This window comes from Melanotaenia boesemani, chromosome 6 (assembly GCF_017639745.1).
Source record: "Melanotaenia boesemani isolate fMelBoe1 chromosome 6, fMelBoe1.pri, whole genome shotgun sequence".
Classification (NCBI taxonomy): Eukaryota; Metazoa; Chordata; class Actinopteri; order Atheriniformes; family Melanotaeniidae; genus Melanotaenia; species Melanotaenia boesemani.
The window spans coordinates 26170641-26196018 of NC_055687.1; the positions used below are offsets into that span (position 1 = coordinate 26170641).

The 25378-nt window shown below is 38.5% G+C and overlaps 1 protein-coding gene across 2 annotated transcripts in view; it reads left to right on the forward strand.

The window, feature by feature from the left end:
• Positions 1–25378, forward strand: part of triob (trio Rho guanine nucleotide exchange factor b) — a 57134-nt gene that overhangs the window by 16350 nt on the left and 15406 nt on the right. For both annotated transcript variants that reach the window (XM_041988019.1, XM_041988018.1), the window contains exons 11-34: positions 146–337; positions 2164–2333; positions 2656–2830; positions 8700–8895; positions 9481–9647; positions 12533–12652; positions 13318–13416; positions 13522–13614; positions 13822–13971; positions 14092–14206; positions 14399–14514; positions 16179–16301; positions 16659–16853; positions 17279–17394; positions 18806–18872; positions 19044–19153; positions 19313–19382; positions 20059–20148; positions 20405–20497; positions 20619–20730; positions 21001–21191; positions 21291–21392; positions 22533–22672; positions 22812–22911. In XM_041988019.1, the coding sequence (XP_041843953.1) occupies positions 146–337; positions 2164–2333; positions 2656–2830; positions 8700–8895; positions 9481–9647; positions 12533–12652; positions 13318–13416; positions 13522–13614; positions 13822–13971; positions 14092–14206; positions 14399–14514; positions 16179–16301; positions 16659–16853; positions 17279–17394; positions 18806–18872; positions 19044–19153; positions 19313–19382; positions 20059–20148; positions 20405–20497; positions 20619–20730; positions 21001–21191; positions 21291–21392; positions 22533–22672; positions 22812–22911 (3102 nt within the window). The remainder of the gene's footprint in view (positions 1–145; positions 338–2163; positions 2334–2655; positions 2831–8699; positions 8896–9480; positions 9648–12532; positions 12653–13317; positions 13417–13521; positions 13615–13821; positions 13972–14091; positions 14207–14398; positions 14515–16178; positions 16302–16658; positions 16854–17278; positions 17395–18805; positions 18873–19043; positions 19154–19312; positions 19383–20058; positions 20149–20404; positions 20498–20618; positions 20731–21000; positions 21192–21290; positions 21393–22532; positions 22673–22811; positions 22912–25378) is intronic.

The following is a 25378-nucleotide window of genomic DNA, read 5'->3' on the forward strand; positions in this document are numbered from 1 at the left end:
GTGTAAAAAATAACATATAAAAAGGTAAAGAAATAAATCGATATTAGATAAATAATCTAGATTTAACAGTGCTGTACTCTTCCATCTTTATAAAGGAGAAAGTGCTGTACTTTCTTCTTGAATATTGATTATGTTTACATTTCAGAATACCTACACCAATGCTGACAAGCTACTTGAAGCTGCAGAACAGCTGGCCCAAACAGGAGAGTGTGACCCGGAGGAAATTTACCAGGCTGCCCACCAGCTAGAAGATCGTATCCAAGACTTTGTGCGACGTGTCGAGCAGCGTAAAGTTCTGCTGGACATGTCTGTTGCCTTTCACACGCATGTCAAAGAGGTTTGTCTTCTCTTCCCTCTTTTCTCTCTGACAACATAATCAGTTTAGTTACTTGCAGTTAACTATCAAGAGTTACTGATTAGTTATTAATTTTCCAGCCTCTCTGTATAGTAAGAAATGTAAATGCCTCAGTGTTCTACTGAATGCTTTAGAAGGTCTTTTGTTCCTGTAGCTGTCAGATTTTTTAATGACCACCTGTAGTTTTTTTTTTTTATGTTTTTAGTATATTTACATATTTAAAGGTCTATTTCATGTTTTTCGTCATTGTCTATGTATGAGATGAATGGTGGCAAAGAAATTTCCCGTTTTAGGGGATGAATAAAACTTATCTTAATAAAAGGTAGAAATCTATCATATATTTTTCCACTATCATCAACTGACCCATCAGGCATGTTTTTGGCTGTCGTCACTTAAACTAGATTATAATGATAAGGTGAAAAGAGAGGACAGTCTAATGATTCTGGGAAAAACAGCCAGAGGTTTAAGTCTGCGGGAGTAACTATTACTGAGAAAACAGTAAATGGATAATGGCCAAGACCTCTGTTTTCATACTCTGGTCAATGTTCAAATGCTTTTCAATAAACAAGAAAAAACCCACAAAATCATCTTAAACTACAACCTAATGTTTTAAGATTGTATTTCAGTCTGTACTTTGGGCTCTTTCGCTCGCAGCCTTTAACAGCTATAGCCCCATTGTAACAAACTGAATGATACTACTCAGACTGCAAACGAGCCACAAGTAGAAACCCGAAAACTTCTAATGCCAACCAATGTCTTGTTGTTTCAGGAATGCTGCATTGTTTGTATATTTTGCTGGATAAGCTTACCCTTCACTGACATATGCTTTCTTTTTTCAGCAATTAAAGCTGTGTATGTCAAACAGGCCACATTTACAAGTATTGTATTTGTGTGTAAATGCCCTTCATCTTGTGCTTTCTTTTGTCTCTGAGGTATAGTCGTGTTTACACAAATTAGAGGCAATCTAAATCAACCTGCCTTCTCCTTAACTTTCATAATGACAAACATGTCTTCGTTTTTTCTTCTATAATTTTCCTTTTTCTTCAAGAGAATCATCTGTGTTAATCAGCGCTCCACAACAAAAAATTTACATTTTTACGTGCTCTATGTAGGAGTCAGAGAGACAGTCAGAACCATGGCCTTCTTACTAAAATTTGTGTTTAATGTTCACAAAGACTAAAGACTTATCTCTGTCATCCCATCTGTGTACTTGCCGTGGTTTCAGTGCACCATTGAAAAGCTAATCCTTAACTTGTAAAAACAGAGTATCAGCCAGAGTTGAAGAGGGGATTCATCAGCACAGACCAGCCCAATCTGAAATTCTCTACCACCGCAATTCGTTATTAGGCATGTAGGTTTTCTAAAACAAGTTATCACTTTTACATGCATATTTAAAGACGGTGACAGTGTTCATATAGATGCCAGGTAACATGCTACATGCTGTAGAAGATGAAAACAGGATAGTAAGCAGACTTGCCCATGTGGCAGCTGCCTGGTTATTAGATAAACAGTGGGTGCCAAGGTCTCTCTCCTGCAGCATGGGTCATGGGCCAGGGCTTTAGTATGCTGAGCCAATTCATCCAGATGGCTAATCTGTTACAAAAATGACCATTCACAAAACACCAGCTTGGAGCAGAATTGGTTGGATCCAATTTCTGTCACTTTGCTTTACACTACCCATTTTGCAGCTTCCTGATTGACTCTTGCATCTGTTTTTAAACACAATGTTAAACATCTGATGCATCCTACCGTTTCTAACAGGACCATTTAGTTTAACAGGCATGTGTTTTTTGGTCTCTCCCTGTTAGCTGTGGACATGGTTGGAGGAGCTTCAGAAGGAACTGCTGGATGACGTGTACGCAGAGTCAGTAGAAGCAGTTCAAGATCTGATCAAGCGATTCGGCCAGCAGCAGCAGACCACCCTGCAGGCAACAGTCAATGTTATCAAGGAGGGTGAGGATCTCATACAACAGCTCAGGTGACTATTATTATTCTCTGATTAAATCAGGTTTACATACTGCTATATTTAGAACTCATTCATTTTACAGTTGTAGACACATACGCTTTTTAAATTTACAAGTGAAGAATGGAAATCACACAACCTTTATTTAAAATCATTTGAAATCATTTGATACTAATCTGAAATTAAAAATGGTAAACTCTAAAAGCAACAAGTATTACAACTAAAGAGATAGAGAAGGAAAAAAGTGTGGTATCTAGTTACTGAACCCTCCTTGAGGCCTCACCTCTGACCACGAATCCAATGTTCTACATCTCCTGTATTTTACTTTTGTTCACAGAGATTCTGCAATCTCAAGCAACAAGACCCCCCACAACAGCTCCATGGCTCACATCGAGAGCGTGCTTCAGCAGCTGGATGAAGCCCAGGGCCAGATGGAGGAGCTATTCCAGGAGAGGAAGATCAAGCTGGAGCTCTTCCTTCAGCTTCGTATCTTTGAGAGGGATGCCATAGATGTAAGTAGGCAGGAAATTGAAGATTTGTTTGACTTGGTCTTGCTTTGCCCTTTCAATGTTTAAGAAAAAGAGAGAGATGGAGCATGTGGTGAAAACACCCTTGCATTGCATCTAGTAAACTTTTAACCTTTCTGACAAGACAAATGTGTTGGCTGAAACAGAAGCTAAAGCTCACATAAAACATGAGGAATCTTTGAGGTGAAAAGAAAATGACCCTCAACAAAAGTAAATGATGAGCTGAAGAAACTGAGTCACATAGTATATAATTCACTCAACTTTCTAATTTTCTTTTTGATTTCCCTTTTCTTATGGGTAATTTTTGATATCTTTAAAAAAATATCAATTACATGTGGAAGGGAACATACTTGTAAATCAAAGTGACTTTGAGCTGATAGACTATTTAACCATGAAAGACAGAGAGTGGATGAATGAGGATTCCTGGTGGTTTGAACTTTCCTGAATTCACTGCAACATTCTCATGTTCACTGGAGGGGGGACATTTGGTTTAGAGCAGAGAAAGTTAGCTGTGAGAAAACCCCTGTTTATTGGTGAATGTTTTGCTACAAGCTTTATCAATAAACATCACACAGCTCTTCTAGTTCCAACAGAGTCCTGTGTCCACTTCACCGTTTTTGGGTAAAGTGAAGGAAGTTAACCCTGAAGGTAGCTGCTGCTTCACCCAGGAGGAATCGCCTCTCGACCTCAGTGTGGAGGTGTAAAGTTTACCACCTGTTTCTGTCTGAGTTTTCACGATAGTGGAGGCAGCATAGATCAGGACAGCACGATTAGGCTCAGGAGCAAAAAACAAAACAGAAAGATATAGAAAATAAGTTTTGTTGTTGCTGTGGGCGCAGTGTTTAATTTACCTGGCAGAGAAGCCGCCCATAATCACAGACAGACTAGGTTCAATCCAGACATCTCCCTGACCCACTTTCTCATCTACTTGCTGAACAAACTACTGATCTACTTACTCTTTTCAGCCCCCCTCCTACCAGCAGTTTGCTTGCTTGTATCTGCTCAGTTTCCAATATCCCACTGTAAGTGTGAATGCTTTTCTCAGCTGGTGCTCAGATATGATGACCCCTCCTTTTAAACATTTTTACATTTTTACTTGTAATTTTTAACATTGGCTATCAAACTAGACTTGTTAAACCATACCTGGTTGATGGATAGATTGAAAGCTGTACTATACAGGCTAAAAAAAGAAACTTATTGGTATAGAGGAGCAGGAAAGAATAGACAGTTGTAATGTCCAATCCCAGATTCATGCTGTGTGCTAATAGCAGTTGTTTATTTAATCCAAAATAACAAATTAACTCAGCACATCAGGTCAGGGAACAGCACTGAATCTAATCCCACATGCCAAACACAGAGGTACGCCCTAAAGATGTACACAAAACCTCTTTTGCAAGTCCAAGTTAAGTCTCAAGTCTTTGACCTCAACACCAAGTCAAGTCACAAGTTACTTTTAGTTGTAATGAGTCATATGCCATGCCACACCTGCAGTCTGGTCTGCTCAGAGGACGGCATTATAACAAGGATTTTAAAATCCATTCTCACCCTTTTTCTACTAACAGCGCTGATCTTTAGCTTGAACTGCTCTGCTCCTCTCCTCTGGACCATTTCTTTGCTTTACTGAATTTAGAAAATATGTAGATGAACATGAAAATGTATTCAGATTAGTAAATATGCTTGTAACATAACTTATCCAAGAGTTTTTAATGTGTGCAAAAATCCATCCTGGATGCAAAGAGAAATTTAAAATACTAATCCTGAAGTGCATAGCATTTTTTTCCTGAATGTAGAGAGGAGGGCCAGTATGCTGAACTTAAGTGCAGGATTACCAACTATCCTTTCAGGTTTCAGATGTTTCCCTGCTGCAACACACCTGATTCATATGACATTCAAATTTAAATGGCACAAGCCTCTTAATGGCCCATTAATAATTTAACTCAGGTGTATTGCTGCAGTAAAACATTTAAAATCTGTAGGACAGTGGCTTAAGGGGTCTACAAATGTGGTCCCTGCAGTAGTGGATCAGAAAAATATTTTTTAAAGGGCTTGAAATAACTGTGTGAGATGAGTACAGATCATATAAAATAAATTATAAAAAAATATTTAAATTAATTTAGATCAATTCTTGCAGCCCTAATATATATTCCTTACTTTCTTAAATCAGCAACAGCTGTACTTTTCTAATAAACAGACCTGGTAAATCCACATTGTTTACAGTGGATCTGATCCCAGTTTGGTCCCATTTTAACATATTCTTGGGAAATTCAGCAGTATATGGAAACTGTTCAGTAAATGTCTCATTCTTCTTCTAAATATAGTATGTGGAGCCAATCTGATGGAGTTAGCATTATTTTTGTACAAAGGCAGTTTTTAACAAGTTAATGTTTACACCGCTGTGAGGTGTGCAGAAAAAATGCTCACAACACTAATAGAGAAAGAGACAAATGCTCAGAAATGGTTTTGCAATTTTATTTTTCAAACAAAAAATAAAGAAAAGATCAACTAAACATTCTGTTACATTTCACATAAGACATATCACACATAGGCCTAAGCATGTGAGAGGCTCACATACGTCTGACAAATGAATTGGTGATCGTAAAGATCCTTATATATGGACACATGTCCTAGCGACATGGCTCAGCGACATGGCTCAGCAAGGTAACGCGGTCGACTTGTAACCTAAGGGTTGCCAGTTCGGTCCTCGGCCGAGTCGAGTTCATGTCGGTGTCCTTGGGCAAGACACCAAACCCCTAATTGCTCCTGATGGGTCGTGGTTGAGCGCCTTGCATGGCAGCTTCCACCATCAGTGCGTGAATGTGTGTGTGAATGGGTGAATGTGATGTATGATGTAAAGCGCTTTGGGTATCATTCCAGGTACAGTAAAGCGCTATATAAATATGGACCATTTACCATTTAGCTCATCATATACCAGAGCTGCTCAAAAGTATTCAACACTGAGTATCCAGAACTGCTCTAATGATTCAGTAGTTTTTTATTGGTTCTTTTTTTCTGGGCAACCCAACCCACCCAAAGGGACCAAAGCTTTGTGATTATGACATGGCAATACTAACAAACATGTGATATGTGATGAATAAAGTGTGAAATGGGGTGTAATAAGTAAGAAAAACCAAAGTAGTACAGCATCTATAAAGCGGTCAAAGTCTCACCAGTCTGTGAAATAAATTGTGACCTTAGACGTGATAGAACTACAAAGGAAATCAATTTAATACATATATAATTTTTTGCTGTAAATATAGATTATAAAACAACTTGTCTCTTTTTCTTTTAGTTTTGTGAGCTTTTTTCCATTTGTTGTCAGAATCCCGCTGTGGCACTAAGCTCATTGCTAACATTAGCTTTCATGTTACAGTGGCTAACCTCTCCAGGTGTGTTTTATGGTAGATGAATATTTAGCATCCTGGATTTTAATACCACAGATGTTGCAGTTTACTGCTCTATTATTTGTCCCTTTTAATAAGTTTTTGCTGCAGCAAGAGATGTGTTCACTGGCGCTGCCATTGTTTTGATTGATTGCGCTGTGTTTGTGTGAGATTAAACATTAAAAATAAAAGATTGTTCATGACTCTCAAATCGCAAGTCCGAGTTGAGTCTTTTTAATGCGAGTCTCAAATCACTGGATTTGCGACTCAAGTGCGACTCAAGTCCAGTGATTTGAATCCCCATCTCTGGTACGCCCACACCTGAACACATACACACAGACATAAGATTAATATTACACTGTGCTCGAGCATGAAGATGGGTGTAGGAGGCATTTGTTCTCCCCTGTTTCCTGCTCCTACACACTCTCAAACATGCTCTTGCAACATGACACACCCTCTTGGCTTTAGTTGAGGTGTGTGTGTAAGGTGAGGACAAATGTTGAGGTGAGACGCCTTCTTTCAGTGCTTTCCTCCAGGACGATAAGCACTGCATTGCTGCACATAGCCAAGAAAAAAATAGACAAAGGGTAGACTTTCAGTTTTCTGTGTCATTTCAAATGAAGGAAATGGTGTTTTTGTACACAGAAGGCATTTTACTGAACTGTAAGAGGAGAAGAAAGCAGAGCACAAATGCAGGCTTGGTAAGTTTGTTCAAACTTGAAACTAGATCTGTAAAATGACTCTTTGTTCTTTGTATTCTTCAGCCAATAAATGACCTGATAAGAAAATCCTGGGTGCTAACCAGGAAAATAATGCTTTTATGCAGAGGGGATTAATAAAATCCAAATTCCTAGAGATTCATTCAGAGGTACGCTAAGGATGTTATTAGAGTTTCTTATATTTCGGTGTCCTGATTTTAAATAAACCTTGTTCAAGAGTCAAGAACTACATTGGCTTTCACTGTCATTTTATCATCACCTGCATGGTGGTAAGAGTAAGCCTGTTGATAGATGCTGTTAAATCTTGCATTTTAAAGTAGCATCACATTACACAGAAGCTTTCATACACCATTTAAAAATGTAGCACTACCCTTTTGCAAGTTTTATACATAATAGTTTTGCTGAATTATGAATCAAACACCGCATCTATCTCTTGCACTCTTGTTTCATAATAATTGCCTGAGGGGATCATATTCTTCATATACAGTTGAAGAAATTCTTTTTTTTTATTATGATTGCAAACATGTAAAAGTCACTACTCTTTTTCTTTTGTCTTCTCTCTTACTGAGTTCTCAGTCTCCAATCCTAACTGTTGTAGGTCTTTTAAGACTCAAGATAGCCACTTCTGAATTAAGTAAGACAGTTGTCAAAACATCTAATTTTCACATCCACACAAATTGAATATTACTGCCAGCAAGAGACACTGAATAACATATTTTTATTACTTATACCGATTTATACTTGTCAGGGCATCGCTGCTCATGTTACTCAGTAATAAAGTCAAATTAAAAGTTTTTAAAATGCATTTCTACGGTTACAGAACAGCTGAACAGCGCATCAGTGCCAAGGTCAAATCTATGCTTCTCTCTTCTCTCTTTGTTCTTCTCATGTTTAGCTGCATTAGTATGTATATTGTGCAAGGAAATTTAAATCTGACCTTGAAAAGTGATCCCAGACTATGACAGGTTCCAGAAAACAGTTTGAGCATGATTGTGATAAAATCCATACATTGACAGAAACTGCCATAAAAACAATTGCAGGCTTAACCCTCTGGTTTAAAATGAAAAAACAGAAAAAAACAGGCAGAGATTAATGGTGCTGGGATCAAGGTGCCCCCCAGTACCATGATTCAGTCAGTGTGGGCAGTTAGAGACAAGCTCTGACTTCTCAGTACATCTGCTCTACCAGCTGTGATTTGCCAATCTAATACTTTCTGTGTTGTTATGGGTGTCAGCGTTGGACCACCACAGTTAAACTTTTTTTAAAAAAATATTATTATCCCCCCCCCCTCCTTTGTAGAACAACTTTATTTTCTTTTAATGTTTTGATGTTTAGATATTTTGCAAATCAATACTTCCCACAGCACTTAACTGTCAAAGTTAGCATATAATTTTTTTCCTAGTGGTTGTATTATATGTTTTTTCCTCTCTCCTTTCAATGCTTTCACCAGTTATTCTTCTGAAAAAATCTCACCCAGTCAAGCATCTTGCTTTATTTTAGTGCAATAATTGCAACCTGAAACCTTGATGTATTTGGCTGATATTCTCATAGTCAAAAAACTTTTGCTCTTTTTACCCAACCAAATAAATTAAAAGTACATCACTCTGGACAAAGGAGCAGAGGAAATGTGTTTATTTACATCATTTAAGATTTGTATTTGAGTTTATCAGCTGTGTCTGTTTTGGGAAAAAGTTTAAAATATCCATTTTTATGCCCTTGTTCTTTTCTGCCTCACCCCACTTACCTCCCCTTCAGATCATCTCAGACCTGGAGTCGTGGAATGAGGAGCTGTCCCAGCAGATGAATGACTTTGATACAGAGGACCTGACCCTGGCTGAGCAGAGGCTTCAGCATCATGCAGACAAAGCGCTCACCATGAACAACCTCACCTTTGATGTCATCCACCAGGGACAAGAGCTGCTGCAGTACGTCACAGAGGTCCAAGCATCTGGTGAGTGAAGGAAAAAAATCACTCAGACATGAGGGCACTTTGGGATATAACACAGAATAATCCAAATCATCTCAAACGGTCATCATAAATAGGCAGACATTATAAAACATGAATTATTCATTTATGGGGATGATACAGTCTAATGCTCTACATCACATATGCTAAAATATCTTTACAAATGTATCCCTATGTATATCTTATTATCTACACTCCAAAATCGAAGCTATGACAAGACACTGACGTGAGGTGTATCTGTTGAAAAGTCCAGTTTCATAGTGACTTGATTTCCTAATAAACAGGGCTTCTGCTAATTGGAGTGAAGGAGGAAAGAAGAAACAACGAACAAGGTGTTGGGTTAAAAGGATGTGGAGTACAGAGATTTCTCACATTTAAACTAAAAAATGTTGGCCAGATGTGAGACACTGCATGACTAAAGTAAGACTACAGGTTATACTAAAATCTAAATGCAGAAAAAACACAAATTGAGACAACCTCCAGAGCATCTGCTACCTGATAATTACTGGCTGAATAATTTAAAGGGAGAAAAGAAATTGTAAAAGTTGTTGACACATCTGCTCTCTGCAGGTGTGGAGCTGCTATGCGACAGAGATGTGGACATGGCCACACGGGTTCAGGACCTGCTGGAGTTTCTTCATGAGAAGCAGCAGGAGCTGGACCTGGCTGCAGAGCAGCACAGGAGACACTTGGAGCAGTGTGTCCAGTTAAGGCATCTACAAGCTGAAGTTAAACAGGTAAGCACATTAAAAAGAAAAGGACATGAGTGTGTAACAAGGAAAGAGTCAATACAGCATAAAAGCAGCGGTGTGAGGGAGACATGAATGAACTAGTGAAAGAATAATTCTTGCATTGTACTTAAAGTCTGACAGTTTTTCTTGAAATTCTGAGATTTTTTTTAATTATTAACAATATACACATGTAATTTGCATGTAGTCAGTTAAATGTTTACCTCATGCTCAAATGCTTATGTGTTGCTTTTTAGAAGGATTTTCTGCTATGTTTTTCCTCCTCAGACTGAGGTTAGACTGATTCATGGAAAGCTGCAAAAACCATTTATTGCTACAACATACCATAATGTTGCAGCACAGTGCATGTGTGCTAAAAGGTCGAGTATGCTCTGCCTCTACATGATTACAGATTTATGAGTCATCCTGTGTCAACAGTATGTCTCCTTCTTATTCCTTTCTGTTTTTCTCTGTATTTCTCTCTCTATTCACTCTGTTTCTTCTTATATCTCGGAGGTTTCACTAAACTGTAAAGTCTACTTTGGTGATGTTTACCATGCGGAGTCCAGGGGTTCGGTCTGAGGAGAAGAATTTCCCCTTGGGGACAATAAAATCTAAAGTTAAAATAAACAGAACTATATGCCCATGATCATATTTTAATTGACCCTTGCAAAGTGGTCTTATGGCAACATGGAAAAAAGGTGTGGGAGGTGTAGCTTTTTTAAAAAATGACCGAAACTGAAAGATTTCAGAAGTTTGTGGACACTTGACTGCCTATTATTTCATGGATGGGTGTTTTTAAGAACAGTGACTCTCAAAAGGCAAAAATAATTGAGAGATATGTATATTATAGAACAATTTTAACCTTATTTAGGTTCTGCAGAGCTTTTTACAATATGTTTCTAATCCATGCACATTACATTCTGTATATGCTCACATTACTCACAGTATACTATGAGTAGTGTGGTTGTTCAGTGTCTTGCCCAAGGATACCTTGATACATGAAGGGGTGAGGAATTGAACCAATGACCATCCAGTTGGAGAAACGATACTCGACAACACTGAAGCAAGAGCTGTTTATAATAGTGCCAAAGCAGGTAGCAACAAGCTTTATGCTAAAGATAAAAAAATAAATAAATAAATGGATTAAAGTAGCAACTGAAGTACAAGTGAAACAAAAACAGACTAAATTATTAGTTCTTAGAGTTCTGCTGCAAAGCATTTCAGAAGCTTGACAGAGAATGGAGAGGGTTACAACATGAAATGATAGCAGCATGACGCTATGTTTTGGGTTTTTTGCCTTTTACACAACTAGCTAATAGTCTATATTTCTGGACATGGACTGAAACACTAAATCTGAGAATAACTGCAGTGGTGGGACTGAAGCTGAGCACAGTCACAGTCTGGTAATTGTAGCCTCTGTGTTTATACTGCTGATGTATATAAGGGTCCTACAGCCTTTTAATTTTGTCCAGAGATTACTGCCTTACTAATTTAGCTATTGTTAGTGGGTTTCTCTTTTGCCAGATGTGATTACTTGCTAGAATTTCTGTCTTTATGGACTTTGGTGATTCACGGCCTAATAAGAGGAGTTAGGGATAGCCAAAGGCTACAGTAAGATCCATAAATATTTGGACACTGACACAAGTATTGTTATTTTAGCTGTTTACCTAAACATATTCAATATACAGTTATATAATTAATATGGGCTTAAAGAACAGACACATGGCTTTAATTTGAGGGTATTCACATCCAAATTGGAGGAAGGGTTCTTCTAATATGTAGGTGCCTCTTTTTCTAAAGGGATCCAAGGCATTTAGACAGTTGACTGAAGCTATTTCATGGGCTTTGTGGGCTGTTCCCTTGTTCATTCATCATCAATTAAGCTGGTATAAGGTCTGGAGTTGATTCCAGGTATGGCATCTCCATTTGGTAGCTGTTGCTGTGAAGCTACAACATGTGGTCAAAACAACTCTCAGTGGATGTGAATCAGACCAGACTGGGCAAAAAAGAAAAATCCAAGTCAAGTTTGGTACATTCTGAAGAAAAAAAAAATGGACGAGGGAAAAAATATCAAATAAAAATGGTTGCCATTCCTAAATATCTCATATGATATTTTTCTTTAACCCCTTAAAATAAACCTGAAAGTCAACACTTCAATAACATGACAGTTGTTTCATTTCATATCCAATATGGTGGCATGCAAAGCCAAATCATTAAAATATAACATATTGGGATATATTACATATAATTGTGGTTTGCTACTCTGAATGGGAAGATTATGTATTGTGTGTATTATTCCAGATGATTCTGCTTTTTCCTCTAATTTATCTGTTTTATTAGAAAGCTTACCTACCCTGCCTCAGGACATTGCAAGTGTTATGGAAACATTGAGCCTGTTACTAAAAAAAAAAAGTAGGAGTCAGTTTTGTGTTGCATCATCACTTTTACAGCCAAGCGTCATTTGCAGCTCTGCCCGCCTCCACACAGCAGGTGTGCTTGCTGAGTCAGAGAAGGAGGAAGATGTCGATGTGAGTCTCCCCTCTGGGTAGAACTAGGCCAGCATAGCTATGAGCAAATGTGATTTTGAATGCTTCTGGCAACACGTGTATAAGGTGAGGGTAGTGGCCCAGTAGATGAGATTACACACAGAAAGAGGTTAAAAGTTAAGGGTGAAGCAGAAGGTTGGGTAGTTTTTAGCAGAAAGAGAAAAGGGATTGAAACTGAAACAGTGAGGATGCACATGGAGAAATTTGGTATTAGAGGAGTAAAATAACTGAAAAGAAGATGCGAAGGAAGCTGTGTTTTCAAAGAGCTTTCTTAAGAATATATTAAAATTATAAAGACTTGGATTTAATAATAGAAAAATAACTATGTCCTTGTGTGTGCTGCAGGTTCTGGGTTGGATCCGCAATGGCGAGTCCATGCTGAACGCTGGTCTTATCACAGCCAGTTCATTACAAGAAGCCGAACAGCTGCAGAAGGAACATGAACAATTTCAACATGCAATAGAGGTAAAAAGAAAATAAAAAATGAATTTCACAAATTCTGCTCTTTCATTGGGTTCATGTGGATGAATCTGTTAGTGTTCTTTTGCTTCTATTAATGCTTTTTGTCCTTCTTCTTTAACCCTTTTCTAAAACATGTTCTTATCTGTCTGTGCCTCTTGTCCTCACCACAAGTCACACATGAAATGAAATTATGAATAACTTATACCCCCCACACCCCTCCATCTATTCTCACCTTTCGTCTTTATGTTCTCCTTCTTCTCTGGCGCTGATTATGCAGGGTGCATTCCTTTTGAACTCAGTTGAGACTGGTTCATTTTAATGCAGGCCTGTGTCTGACCTACTTCTTTATACATGACACATATACACTACTGAAACCTGTGATTATGAGGAATGCTCAATAAGACTGGAATTAACACACAGCATCTGAATTCCTGACACCTACAGTGCTATAATATCAGCTTTGATTGTATCTTGTGTTAAATACATTAATAGACATAGTATTATCAAAGGTGGCAGGAAATCCCCGATTTTTCCTCTTCTCCTTCTTCTTTCCCTTTTTCTAAGTGAATTTAGCCTTGGCTGTGTTGCATGTGTAAGACCAATATGAAGCTGGGATAGGATTTACAAAACAACAGCTCATTGTTTGTTTATCTCACCTCTCCCTGCAGAAAACCCACCAGAGTGCACTTCAGGTACAGCAGAAAGCTGAGGCTCTCCTGCAAGCCAACCACTACGACATGGACATGATCAGAGACTGTGCAGAAAAGGTGTTATTCAGCTTTACTCATCTTTGTGTAAAATCAATGCAATCAGTGCAGTTTTGTTTCTATAAGCTGAGAGTGGAAACGTGATTAGTTCTGTCTGACTTGAAGGTGGCGGACCACTGGCAGCAGCTAATGCTGAAGATGGAGGACAGACTCAAACTGGTTAATGCTTCTGTGGCCTTCTACAAAACCTCTGAACAGGTAATTTTTTCTGTATGTATGACAACAGATGTACCACATATACCAAGTCTCCTCACAGGAGTTATGAACAGGAATGGAAGAAGGTGGCACAACAAGAAGAGAGAAAAAATTATATTTCTGCTGAATAGATAGATTAAAATGCAGAGTGATCATGTTCAGCTCAAGTAACCACAGTCAGGTAATCATGATCTTTTCTATGTGTGTCAGGTGTGCAGTGTGTTGGAAAGCCTTGAGCAGGAGTACAAGAGAGAAGAAGACTGGTGCGGTGGTGCGGATAAATTGGGCCCAAACAGCGAGACGGACCATGTCACGCCCATGATCAGCAAACATCTGGAGCAGAAAGAGGCCTTCCTAAAGGTTGAGACCAGTCACTTCAAATGAGAACACTTCTGAGTTATTCTTCAACATCATCTCACTCAGAAAGATGTCTCTCTCGACCCTTAAAGTAATGTTTGTCTCCTTTCTGCACAATTACAGGCCTGTACGTTAGCCAGACGTAATGCCGATGTCTTCTTGAAATACCTGCACAGAAACAGTGTCAACATGCCTGGCATGTTGTCCCACGTCAAAGCTCCGGAGACTCAGGTCAAGAGTGAGTAAACAACTGAATTATAACTTACCTATTTACTTCTTTGTCTGATCAATGCAAAAAACTGAATTTGCAATTCTCAGTGTATTAGTTTAAGTCTACATTTAGATATTTTAGATGTGCAGTTTGTTCCTGTATAAAGCAGATGTACAATAATCAACATGTTGAATAAACAAGGCTGTTTTTTTTTTTTAGATATCTTGAATGAGTTGCTGCAGAGAGAGAACAGAGTCCTCCACTTCTGGACCATGAGGAAGCGGAGGCTGGACCAGTGCCAGCAATATGTGGTGTTTGAAAGAAGTGCCAAACAGGTGTGTGCTTGTGTTTCTGTGTCTGTATTTCTCTCCAGACTATTATGAACAAGCATAACATGATCACAACTACCACGCATACTACCATTCAATTCATCACATGCATAAGAGGTGGAAATAAACCTCTTCTCAGCCTGATAATAGGCTTTTGTGTGGATTTTCTGTTCATCTGGCTGTTGTTTCCTTAGTTACTGAAACCTTGGTATTTTTTGTCTTTTTGTTTTAATGAAACATATAATCAGTATTTTTTAATAACGACTAAGCTTAAAGATCCAGGAAGTGATGTAATGTCTGAAAATGTCTGAAATGCCTACATTTAAGAGGCCTTTTAAATATTTCATATAACAAAGCATGATCTTTAAAACTGATCTACAGTCATTTCCCCCCTCTGGCAACCACAGGATAATTTGAAATGTTTTCGAAATGTGTTTTGAAGAATAAAAGATCTGAGTCATAAGAGCATTAAGGACTTCTCTATCAAACAAGTTTCACATCAGTATTTGTTCAGAGATTCATCTGTGAGAAGAGTTTGTTTACAGATAATTCTAAGTCTGCAGAAACAGCTTATATCTGGTCTTTGCACGAAGGAATAACTAACAAAACATGGCAGTGAACAACTGTGTAACTCCTTATCTTATTTCCCAATTTCCACTCAACTCCTCTATTTGTGTCTTAATTCCTCCCACCAGCAGAAGGGGTAATGGTTAGTTTCAGCTCAGGCAAGATTTAAATCTGTTTGTGATATTGTATAAATTTGCCTTTAATTCTATTTAAAGCGTAAGACTACAGTGCCACACTCCCCTCGGACATTGCAGGTGGCAAATGCACACTTAAGCACCATGTTTTGACAGTAGCTCCTCCAACAGGCCTCTTCTCTCCCCGGGAGCATTTTTGGACTTGAGTCATCCTTCAGAGAATTTTGTGAACCCTTTCAGGGTCAACAGCTTGAGGATGGAGAGCAAAGAGACAAGGAGGCTGAAGTTAGAGAAATGAAATCAGCTTTCAGCTTGTAACAGAGTATGCTCGTGAAATCCAGTACCCTTGGCTCCCTCTTGTGGAGTTTGGATAGCACAAAACCTGCACAGAGCACTTTGCCTGGCCAGTGAAATCAGATGACATCATATTGGTTTCTAGAACATGGCTATTCTAAGGCTTTCCAGGTTTTATCCCGAGGGTCTAAATGCTTTTTGGTCTCACAGTTTGAGTGGACCAGTTCTGCCATTGCAGGTCAAGGTGGTATCGCTTGCAGGCCCAGTTTTAAAGTAGACAGAAAGTAAGTCATTAGATAATTGAAGGCAGTTGACTCTAAATGATAAACAGCTGATATGTTTCATAAATATATAATTCCAGTTTTTACACATTGTTAAAACTTATTAATATTGTTATTATTAAATGATAGATCTAATTGTTCTGTTGGTAAAATGTAGATAAAAAAATAAAGTTAGACAAATGTGCTACTTGATAGGAGTGGGCGAAGTTGGTTTTTCTCAGTTAAATTTCATATGTGGTCTCTTCAACCTTCATTTATGATAACTGTAAGAGTTTCAGGTGTACTAGCTTGTGCCAGGTCTTCAGATTGGAATAATTAATAAAGACTGACAAATAGTGTAGCAGAAAAACCCCCACTGTGTCCTGTACTCACTTGTGATTGGTTGTTTCCTCAGGCCCTGGAGTGGATCCATGACACTGGGGAGTTTTACCTGTCCACTCATACATCCACTGGGTCTAGTATTCACCACACACAGGAGCTGCTGAAAGAACACGAAGACTTTCAGATCACAGCTAAGGTATGTTTTTATATGGTTATATTTTTTAGTTATTTCTATAAAAATTTGGGATAAAAACAAATAGGTGGAGGGATAGAGTTCATGTGTGTGGATTTTTCTGCCAGTTCGGCTTCATGTGTTGTGTTGCACAGTCCCGTGCTCTGCTGTGAGGCCCATTCCTAGGGCAGTTTATTGTCTCTCCTCACTGCTGTGTCACTGTTATTGTGTTTTAGTGAGCAAGCCATTGTATTCATAAAGCAGCACATGATTCCTATCTCTTTCTTTCTCTCATTTACCTTTTCTCTGTCGGTGTTGCCTCTCTGCGGCCTTCTCTCTCCTCTCTCTGCCCCCCTCTCTTTAATGTCTCTCTATTGACAGCAAACCAAAGAGCGGGTGAAGCTGTTGATCCAGCTGGCAGATGGGTTTTGTGACAAGGGCCACGCCCATGCCCTGGAGATAAAGAAATGGGTGTCCTCGGTGGACAAACGGTACAGGGACTTCTCTCTCCGCATGGACAAATACCGTACCTGCTTGGAGACGGCGCTTGGCATTTCTTCAGATTCAAACAAGGCTGTGAGTGCATGTTTCATTAACTGAATTTGGATGCTATGTATATAATCGTAGAGTTCATTTTGGACCATAGAGCAACTCGTATATAGACATTTTTACATCTGCAACAGGTTAGAGAGAAAAGGATGTGATTACTTAGGCTTTACATCAGCCCCTAGCTTTGCATTATATGGTGTTTTATGGATTAACGTAACCAAACAACCTGCTACTGGATTGGATTTTATTGTCCCAATGCTAGGAAGCAGGTGGTCAAATAGATATTAGTGACTTTCAAATCTTATCTTCTGTCACTGCATGTTCCGTTTAAACTTCATTTAATTAACTGCTGTTAATAGAAAGCAAACATCCCACGCTACTGTGCTGAGTACTGAATGGCCGCTGTGCCTGTCAATCATCACATAGCAGCCACTGCCTTCTTTTGTTTTTAGAGCAAAGAGTTACAACTGGATATCATCCCAGCCAGTGCTCCAGGGTCAGAGGTCAAGTTAAGAGATGCTGCCCATGAGCTCAATGAGGAAAAAAGGAAATCGGCACGGAGAAAAGAGTAAGAGAAACAGACATTTTTTGTCTTGTTTGATCACAGTTAAAGACTCATTACAAGTTGACCTTCACTGTGTGTCTAACTGAGTCGATGAGAATAAGATGTTTCTAAGTGCTGCCAAAACAAAGTGCATAACTTTCTGTTCTTATCAGGCTTTAAAAGACATTCTGCTTCTGTCTGTTACTATAAAGGTTGCTCATAGCAAGTCCACAAAGTGGAGTTTTTGTGTATTACACTTGATGAAGAGCTAAAGTGGCTTCATCATATCAGTAGTGCAACTAAAGTGGGAAGACCAGTGTGCTCTATCAAACGATGTGCATCTTTTATATCACTTAATCAGACAGATTATACAGTCATTACTTCTGTGTCATCTTGACTATTTCTCTGTTATCTAGTGCATTGGATGATTGGGAGGGAGGGGGGGGGGGGGGGGGGGGGGGGGGTCACATTTTGTATTATGTTATATGTAGACCCCAGAAAGACTAGCTGCTGCCTGGGCAGTGATTAATGGAGATCCTGGATACAATAAATACCTAATAATTCAAATCATAGTTTCCCAAGACAGATAATGTAGAAATTTCCAACAAATGCATGAAAAGATGTTGGTTGATTATGTTTTAGCTGCAGCCAAGCTTTCAGTCTGTTTTACTCAGACTCGGACAAAATAACATTTAACTCTTCAAATTCAATTAACTGTGTACACATACAGTAATGGAAATTATAGTGCATGGTAACATGAAACACTAAGGTACCTGAAGAGCATTTTGGAACAACTGTCATTGCTCCCTTGCTGATATACAGCATCTGTGGTGAGTAGTTGTTAATGGTTTATAGGTTTATGAGGAGAACTCATACAGCCCCTGAGCAGCCTGTAAATTACAGTACATACATTAGCAACCCATCAGGGAGTTATAATGCATCCCACCTACAGCATTATTGGTATGTGTGTATGCCTCAAAAACAGTAGAATAGGTGGGTAGAATCATTTTAGACTGTGATTTCAGCTTTAGAAAAAATCTTTATAATGACATTAATTTGTTTGTGACTAAACCTAATTCTGCTTAGTAACAACAATAACTACATTTATATTAGGCTAACAGATTTTAAGGTCAGTTTTGGTTATCCTAAGAGTAGTGTACCATCTCCAAAAGCCCACTAATTACACAATGCTCAGATGTTCTCATGGACAATCTTTCCACAGTTGCTATAAAACATATACTAAGGCTAAAGGAAGTTCAGTCATTCAGTTTTGTTTTATATTGTGAATATTTGTCATTAGTTTTCCTCTGAAAATTTCTTTTCTTACATCTACGTAGACATCTACCACAGTTTTTTTTTTTTTTTTTTATAAATATTTGGTCTAATTTAACAGTTATATTGTAATATATAATTATGTTTATCACTTCTCTTTCAGATTTATAATGGCTGAGCTGATTCAAACAGAGAAGGCCTACGTGAGAGATCTACGAGAGTGTATGGATGTAAGTGTTGTAGAGGATCCACACCCACAGACTCTTTGCCTTAGTATTTTACACAATTTGCATCCTTTATCCTTAAATTATAGCAATTTTGATGTATAAATTTAAGTAATTTTACCAGTTAGTTACTCCTTACCTCTTACCTCTTATTAAATAATGTATGTCTCTGTGCAGACCTACCTGTGGGAAATGACCAGTGGTGTGGAGGAGATTCCTCCTGGTATTGTCAACAAGGAACACATCATCTTTGGGAACATGCAGGACCTCTATGAGTTTCATCACAAGTAAATAGTGCAATAATCTGCTATGATCTGTATACTTTACCATTAAAAATATTCAGTTTTAATTCAAATTGTTAATTTCAAGTAATGCTTGATAGAGGAGGTGAATTAATTTATAAGATTTGTTTAAATTTGGTTGTGTATCTTTGTACCTCTGAACAGTATCTTCCTAAAGGAGTTGGAGAAGTATGAGCAGCTTCCAGAGGATGTTGGCCATTGTTTTGTCACATGGGTAAGATACTGCATGTTATGTGTTTCTTTTAGTTTTCCCCAGTTATGTGTCTACATTCACCTGAGCAATTACAGCTTTGTCCCAGTCCTCTTTTGATTTGTTGTCTAATACACATCTTCATGTGTGAGAGTGAGACCATATGACTATGTTTTCCTGAAGAAAAGTTCTAGGATAGTATTTAATCTCACAGCCTGATCAAACTATTGACGCATATGTTGTTAAATGTCACCAACAGTTTTCAGTGTTCAGCTAATCTGCAAACAGACTTTCCTGTATTTGCAGAGATGATCACTGTCTCCAAATACAAGTATAACTTAGGATAGACGGGCATTTCTAGAGCTGCTTCTCCTCCATTTACTTGGATACCAGGATGATGAGTTCTCCACATACGATTGGTTGTTTTAAAAGAAGCAACAGTGACGATACCAATGACAAGTGTTTGGATTGGCTGCACATTAGCAAAAGAGACTCTGAGCAGCCACATTCACTTTCTCTTCACTGGGAACAATTTAAATTAAAAAATGACGTTTTCTCCGAAAACAGAAAATCTGTATGCACATTCAATCTGAAATACAGATAGCTTAAGGAGTAATTCATATTTTTCCTGGTGCTGGTGTTTATAATTTTGACTCTGATATTTTAGTAACACCTTTTTTTTTAAATTTCTCCTGCTAAGGCTGATAAGTTTCAGATGTATGTGAACTACTGTAAGAACAAGCCAGACTCAACTCAGCTCATCCTGGAACATGCTGGACCCTACTTTGATGTAAGTGGTTTTAAATCTTTAATAAACTCAGGTCTTTTTTTATTCCTTTTTGTTTTTGTTTTTTTTACCTACAATTCCCAATTTTGTGTGAGTACATATCCAGAAACTAGACAGAGAAATTTTTCCATGTATATGATATTCACTTCCTTAAAGGCAAATGTATTTTTAACTCCATTTGTCAGCATGAGACATAAATAGAAATAAAGCAGACTTTTGTCCAGTGAAAGATGTGTGGCTTTCCCTGTGTGATCGACAGGAAATCCAACAAAGACACCGTCTTGCCAACTCCATCTCCTCTTACCTGATCAAGCCAGTACAGAGAATCACAAAGTACCAGCTGCTTCTCAAGGTAGAGCATGCCATAATGTGTTAAAAAAAGAAAGGATTAAATTGTCTGGGTTTTTGTGTTGTAAAATTTTTTTTTTATCTAAAAGTCTCTATATTTATGTGTTTTCTTGTTTCTATTGTAGGAGTTGTTGACATGCTGTGAGGAGGGCAAAGGCGAGATCAAGGATGGTCTTGAAGTGATGCTCAGTGTCCCCAAGAAAGCCAACGATGCCATGCACCTGTCGATGCTGGATGGTGCGTATACTCACGTTGGATTTGGTCATGGAGCTTGTGTTTATGTTTTTATACACAATCACTCACTATTGTCTGAAATTTAACATGATAAAGTCTTTACATTTTTTTGGTATAATTTTTCCCGTAATGGAATTACTCACTCAGCCGTGAGCCAGTACTGACGTCTTTCAGCTTTCCTCTGTTTCTCATCCTTTAACATACTTGTACGTCTTGTACAAACATGCCAACATCATAAACTTCTTTCTCCCTCCTCCTGTTTAACCACCTCAGGGTTTGACGGAAACATTGACTCCCAAGGAGAGCTGATACTCCAGGAATCCTTCCAGGTGTGGGATCCTAAGACTTTGATTCGAAAGGGCCGTGACAGACACCTCTTCCTCTTCGAAATGTCCCTCGTCTTCAGCAAGGAAGTAAAAGACTCCAATGGGCGAAGCAAATACCTCTACAAGAGCAAGCTCTTTGTAAGTTGTTTAATGTTTTGTTTGCATGTGTTACTTTAATCCATGCTGTCTAGTTATTTGTGTCATTTAAATTTGCTGATCTGTTTGTGATCACATTAGACCTCAGAGCTTGGGGTGACAGAACATGTGGAGGGAGATCCTTGTAAGTTTGCCCTCTGGGTGGGCAGGACCCCAACCTCAGACAACAAGATTGTTCTAAAGGTACCACTACTCATATTCACATTTAACACTTTTTATATAAAAACAACATAAAGGATCTAGTTAGAACTGAGATACAAAATTTTGGTTTTAGAAGCTGTTTGATCCTTCACATGGAGATGCTTCATGTCTGCGGCCCACCCCCATTAAAACCTGCAATGCTGCTTTTGTTAAGTCAAGAAAGTTCATAGCCTTAAGGGGGGTGGAAGGCTACTTGTTGCTACTTATTCGCTCATCTCGCAGAGATATTTGCATAGCAGTCGATGGGTCATAATACAAACTCACAGGCCACTTGATAGCTCTCACATAATGAGTCAGAAGGAATGTTTTATGCATGGTGTGTAGATACATGTGTTTTTGTTTTTGAGTGTTACGACCTTGCTTGTGGGTTTTAACATATGGCTTCAGAACAGCTAAAGTTAGAATGCAGGGGATGAAATGCAAACAGAAAAAAGAAAAAGACAAGGATAATGGGCTCCAGTGGATAGAGTGATGAACGGCACTGCCAGCTACATCAAACATACCTTTTATCCTTACTGTCATAGGTGTGGATATTTAACCCTGTTAACCTAATAAAGACCATACAACTCAGAGACTGTTGCAGGGCCACTAGGGATTGTAAGAGGTGTAACAAGTGGGACAGAGAAAACTAAATCCCAATGTATGTGTTCACACTTAGGCATATGTATTGTTTAGCTATATATCTTACATAACTTTCACACGCAATCTTGACCGTCTCTTATATAATCCAGCTTCACAGCAATCTTGGTTTTATTTGAGTGAAACAGAAGAAGGCGACTGAAAAGCGAGTAGATAAGCACATTAAATATCCTGTGTGTGGAGCTTTGAGCGCAGCTAAGGACATGCTGTTGTCGTCACGTCACATTGTGTCTGAAAATGGATGTGTGAGTCGAGAGAAAGATTAGAGGGATCAAACAGTCATGTGGGATCAGACAGCACTATAATTACTGAAGCAGACCTCATACTGTGCCCTGTACACTGCATTATTAGTCAACCAATCATTCATTAAAACCAAGTGAACTGATGTTCTGCACCATTGTGTGTTAAAAAAAAGAAGAGAAAAGTCTGAAATGAAGACACTAAAGCTGTGTATGTCTGACTCAGTTGTGCATTTTGTTGTAGGCTTCAAGTATAGAGAACAAGCAGGACTGGATCAAACACATAAGGGAGGTCATTCAGGAGCGAACTGTCCACCTGCGTGGAGCTCTGAAGGAGCCCATCCACATCCCTAAAGCCACTACAACTAAACACAAAGGCCGACGGTAAGCCGAGAGTCTCTTGATCTGTACACGTAAACTGTTAAATACTTTAATAACAACTAAATACTACAGAAGAGGCAAACACTGTAAATAATATTATTTTAGCATAAGTTGTAACTGTGATGATAAATTCTGCTTAAAGGGACGGAGAAGAGCTGGACAGCCAGGGAGATGCCAGCAGCCAACCGGATACTATCTCTATCGCCTCACGTACATCCCAGAACACTCTAGACAGTGACAAGGTTGGCACACACACACACACACACACACACACACACACACACACACACACACACACACACACACACACACACACACACACACACACACAAACAGGCTAAGGGCATTTCTGTCCTTAATATGCAGTAGTAACCCTGTAATGATTCATAAACTAACTTATTTAGCGGTATTCAATCCCCATTATTAATCAATTAATCAGTTACTGGTTGGTCATTGGTACGAATAGTGTCATCACACATGATCGTCCTGCCTGCTTGGATTCAGCCAACTGTCCTGAAGTCATTTCCTGTGATAGTGTTTGATTGTGTTCAGAGGAAGAAACAGTCCATCTGACAGAGCTATAAAACAGCGCATGTGTGTTTAGTGTCTGCATTTGTGTTGATGTGCGTGTGAGAGAGAAATCTTAGCTCTCTGTGAACAAGGATGGTCGACTACTGTTATATCTGGTAATAGCACCCCAGAAGGATATCCTCCTACACTCAGTATGACCAATTGTAAAGCTAGCACACAAATAAAAAAATCTCCCAATCCCTTTATGCTATTTTAATTAGAAAACAGAGCAGAAGATGTATACACGAGGTTTTTATTTTCACACATAATGTGGACTATTCCCAGCTCAGCATCATGGGCTTGCACCATTATTGGGAAAATAAGAAAATAAGCACTTGTAGTTTGACTGTCTCTTTTAGCTCGACTCTGAAGCTGTGTCATGTAAGATTAGATTTAATTCTAAAGTGGAGGAGTGAGCTGAGTTCATGTGTGCTTGTGCATCTGCCTGCTTAAGTCCAAACCATCTCTGAGGCTGATTAATTAAGAATTGTCCCCTCAGTTCAGAAGATGCTCCCATGCATAAAGATTCAAAGCACATCGTAACACGTGCACATTAAAATGTGCATCTCATTCTCACTTTTTCAATGCATCTCTCTGTCCCTCTCTCTGTGTGAGGACTCACATGAGACATTTCATTCAAGAGGCAGCAACAGTGGCATGTTTGTGTTTCAGATGCATGCATGTGTGAGTGTGTGTGCGTTCCTGTTCCGGTGTGCTAAATTGACTGACTTGTGTGTCAGTGGCTTTAGCCTCCCACACTCTCTCCACAGAAGATGCTCGCCTCTATGCCAGACAGGAGAGCACAGTTTTAACTCATCACAGCTATCGATGTCACTCTTTGCTGCAAAATTTGAGCAATCAGTGTTTTTGTTTTTCTCTCATTTTCTCGTGTTTGTGTTTTGTTGTTTTGTTTTTTTTCTAAAGAAATTGGACATTAGTGAGGTTCATTTTGGAAACTACTGTTAAACAAAGGCATGGATTGACTGCTTTGCCACAGTGAGGAGATACACAAGAGGGAATCTTTGATTTTTGTGCTGGACAAGTTTCCTGCAACCTGTGGAAACTTTTGGAGGATCAGACCTTTAATTGAATTATATCTAATTTTTTTACCAGGTTAAATTCTGCTTGAATAATGAGTGTAATTATTGTCCAGATAATGGATACTTATTTAATAAATATCCACTTCCTGTGAGTTAGAAAAACTTTAGTGATCTGTGTTAAAAATTAGACTGCTTTGTAGAGTTTTCTTGCGTTTTGGACCATCTTTCACAATGAGGGAGTGGAAGGCAATGGACAAACTGGAGGAGAGGATCTCAAATCCTGTTTCTCAGCTCCTTAGTTCGCTGGCTTTACCACACTACCAAAGGGTATGTTGCAAATTATGGGCTTTGCTCTGATGATTATTGGGATTGTTCATCTTTTATTACACTGTCTCTACTAGCACATAATCAGTGACAGCATGTGTGCATACTGAGTGTAGTTTAGTGTAGGTGTGTGTTTTTTATTATCAGACTTTAATTTGTTGATTATAGTTTAAATCAAAATCATCTCATGTTTCCCAGCTCTAAATTCGATTTTTTTAAGTTTTACTCTTCCTGTTTTAGCAAGCGGCTGCATTTTCAGTCATATGTTAAACACAAGCTCTCAGTGAGACGTATGACTAATTTCACCTTGTTCCTCCTCCATCTGATTCTGCTGTTCTTTTCACAGACACTCAGACGATTAGGGGTCAGATCATCACTGTGACGTTTTGTTCGGCTGTGCTAAAAAAAGACGGCAGTCATATTTGCATATAAATCTCACTTTAAAGTACTGCTTGAGTACCTTTATTGTAAGCAAGGCATATTGTTTTTGAAAATAGTTTCTTGTTTTCTATAATTACCTTGTAGCATCAGTTTATATGTCCAACTACTTGACTTTAAAATATTGGATAATATTTAGAAAATTAGATCATGTCAGCATTTTAAATGTATGATCTGTGATGGAGTTCACTGCCTTATCCTGCACATTGTTGATTAGTCCTTTACCTATGAACAGTAGCTCTTATAGTTTAGTGGGTTTTTTAGCACTTTGATACTTCAGATGACTGCGTTCTGCCTCCAACTCTGTTAATGGGTGTAATTTTTCTTCTTCCTTGCA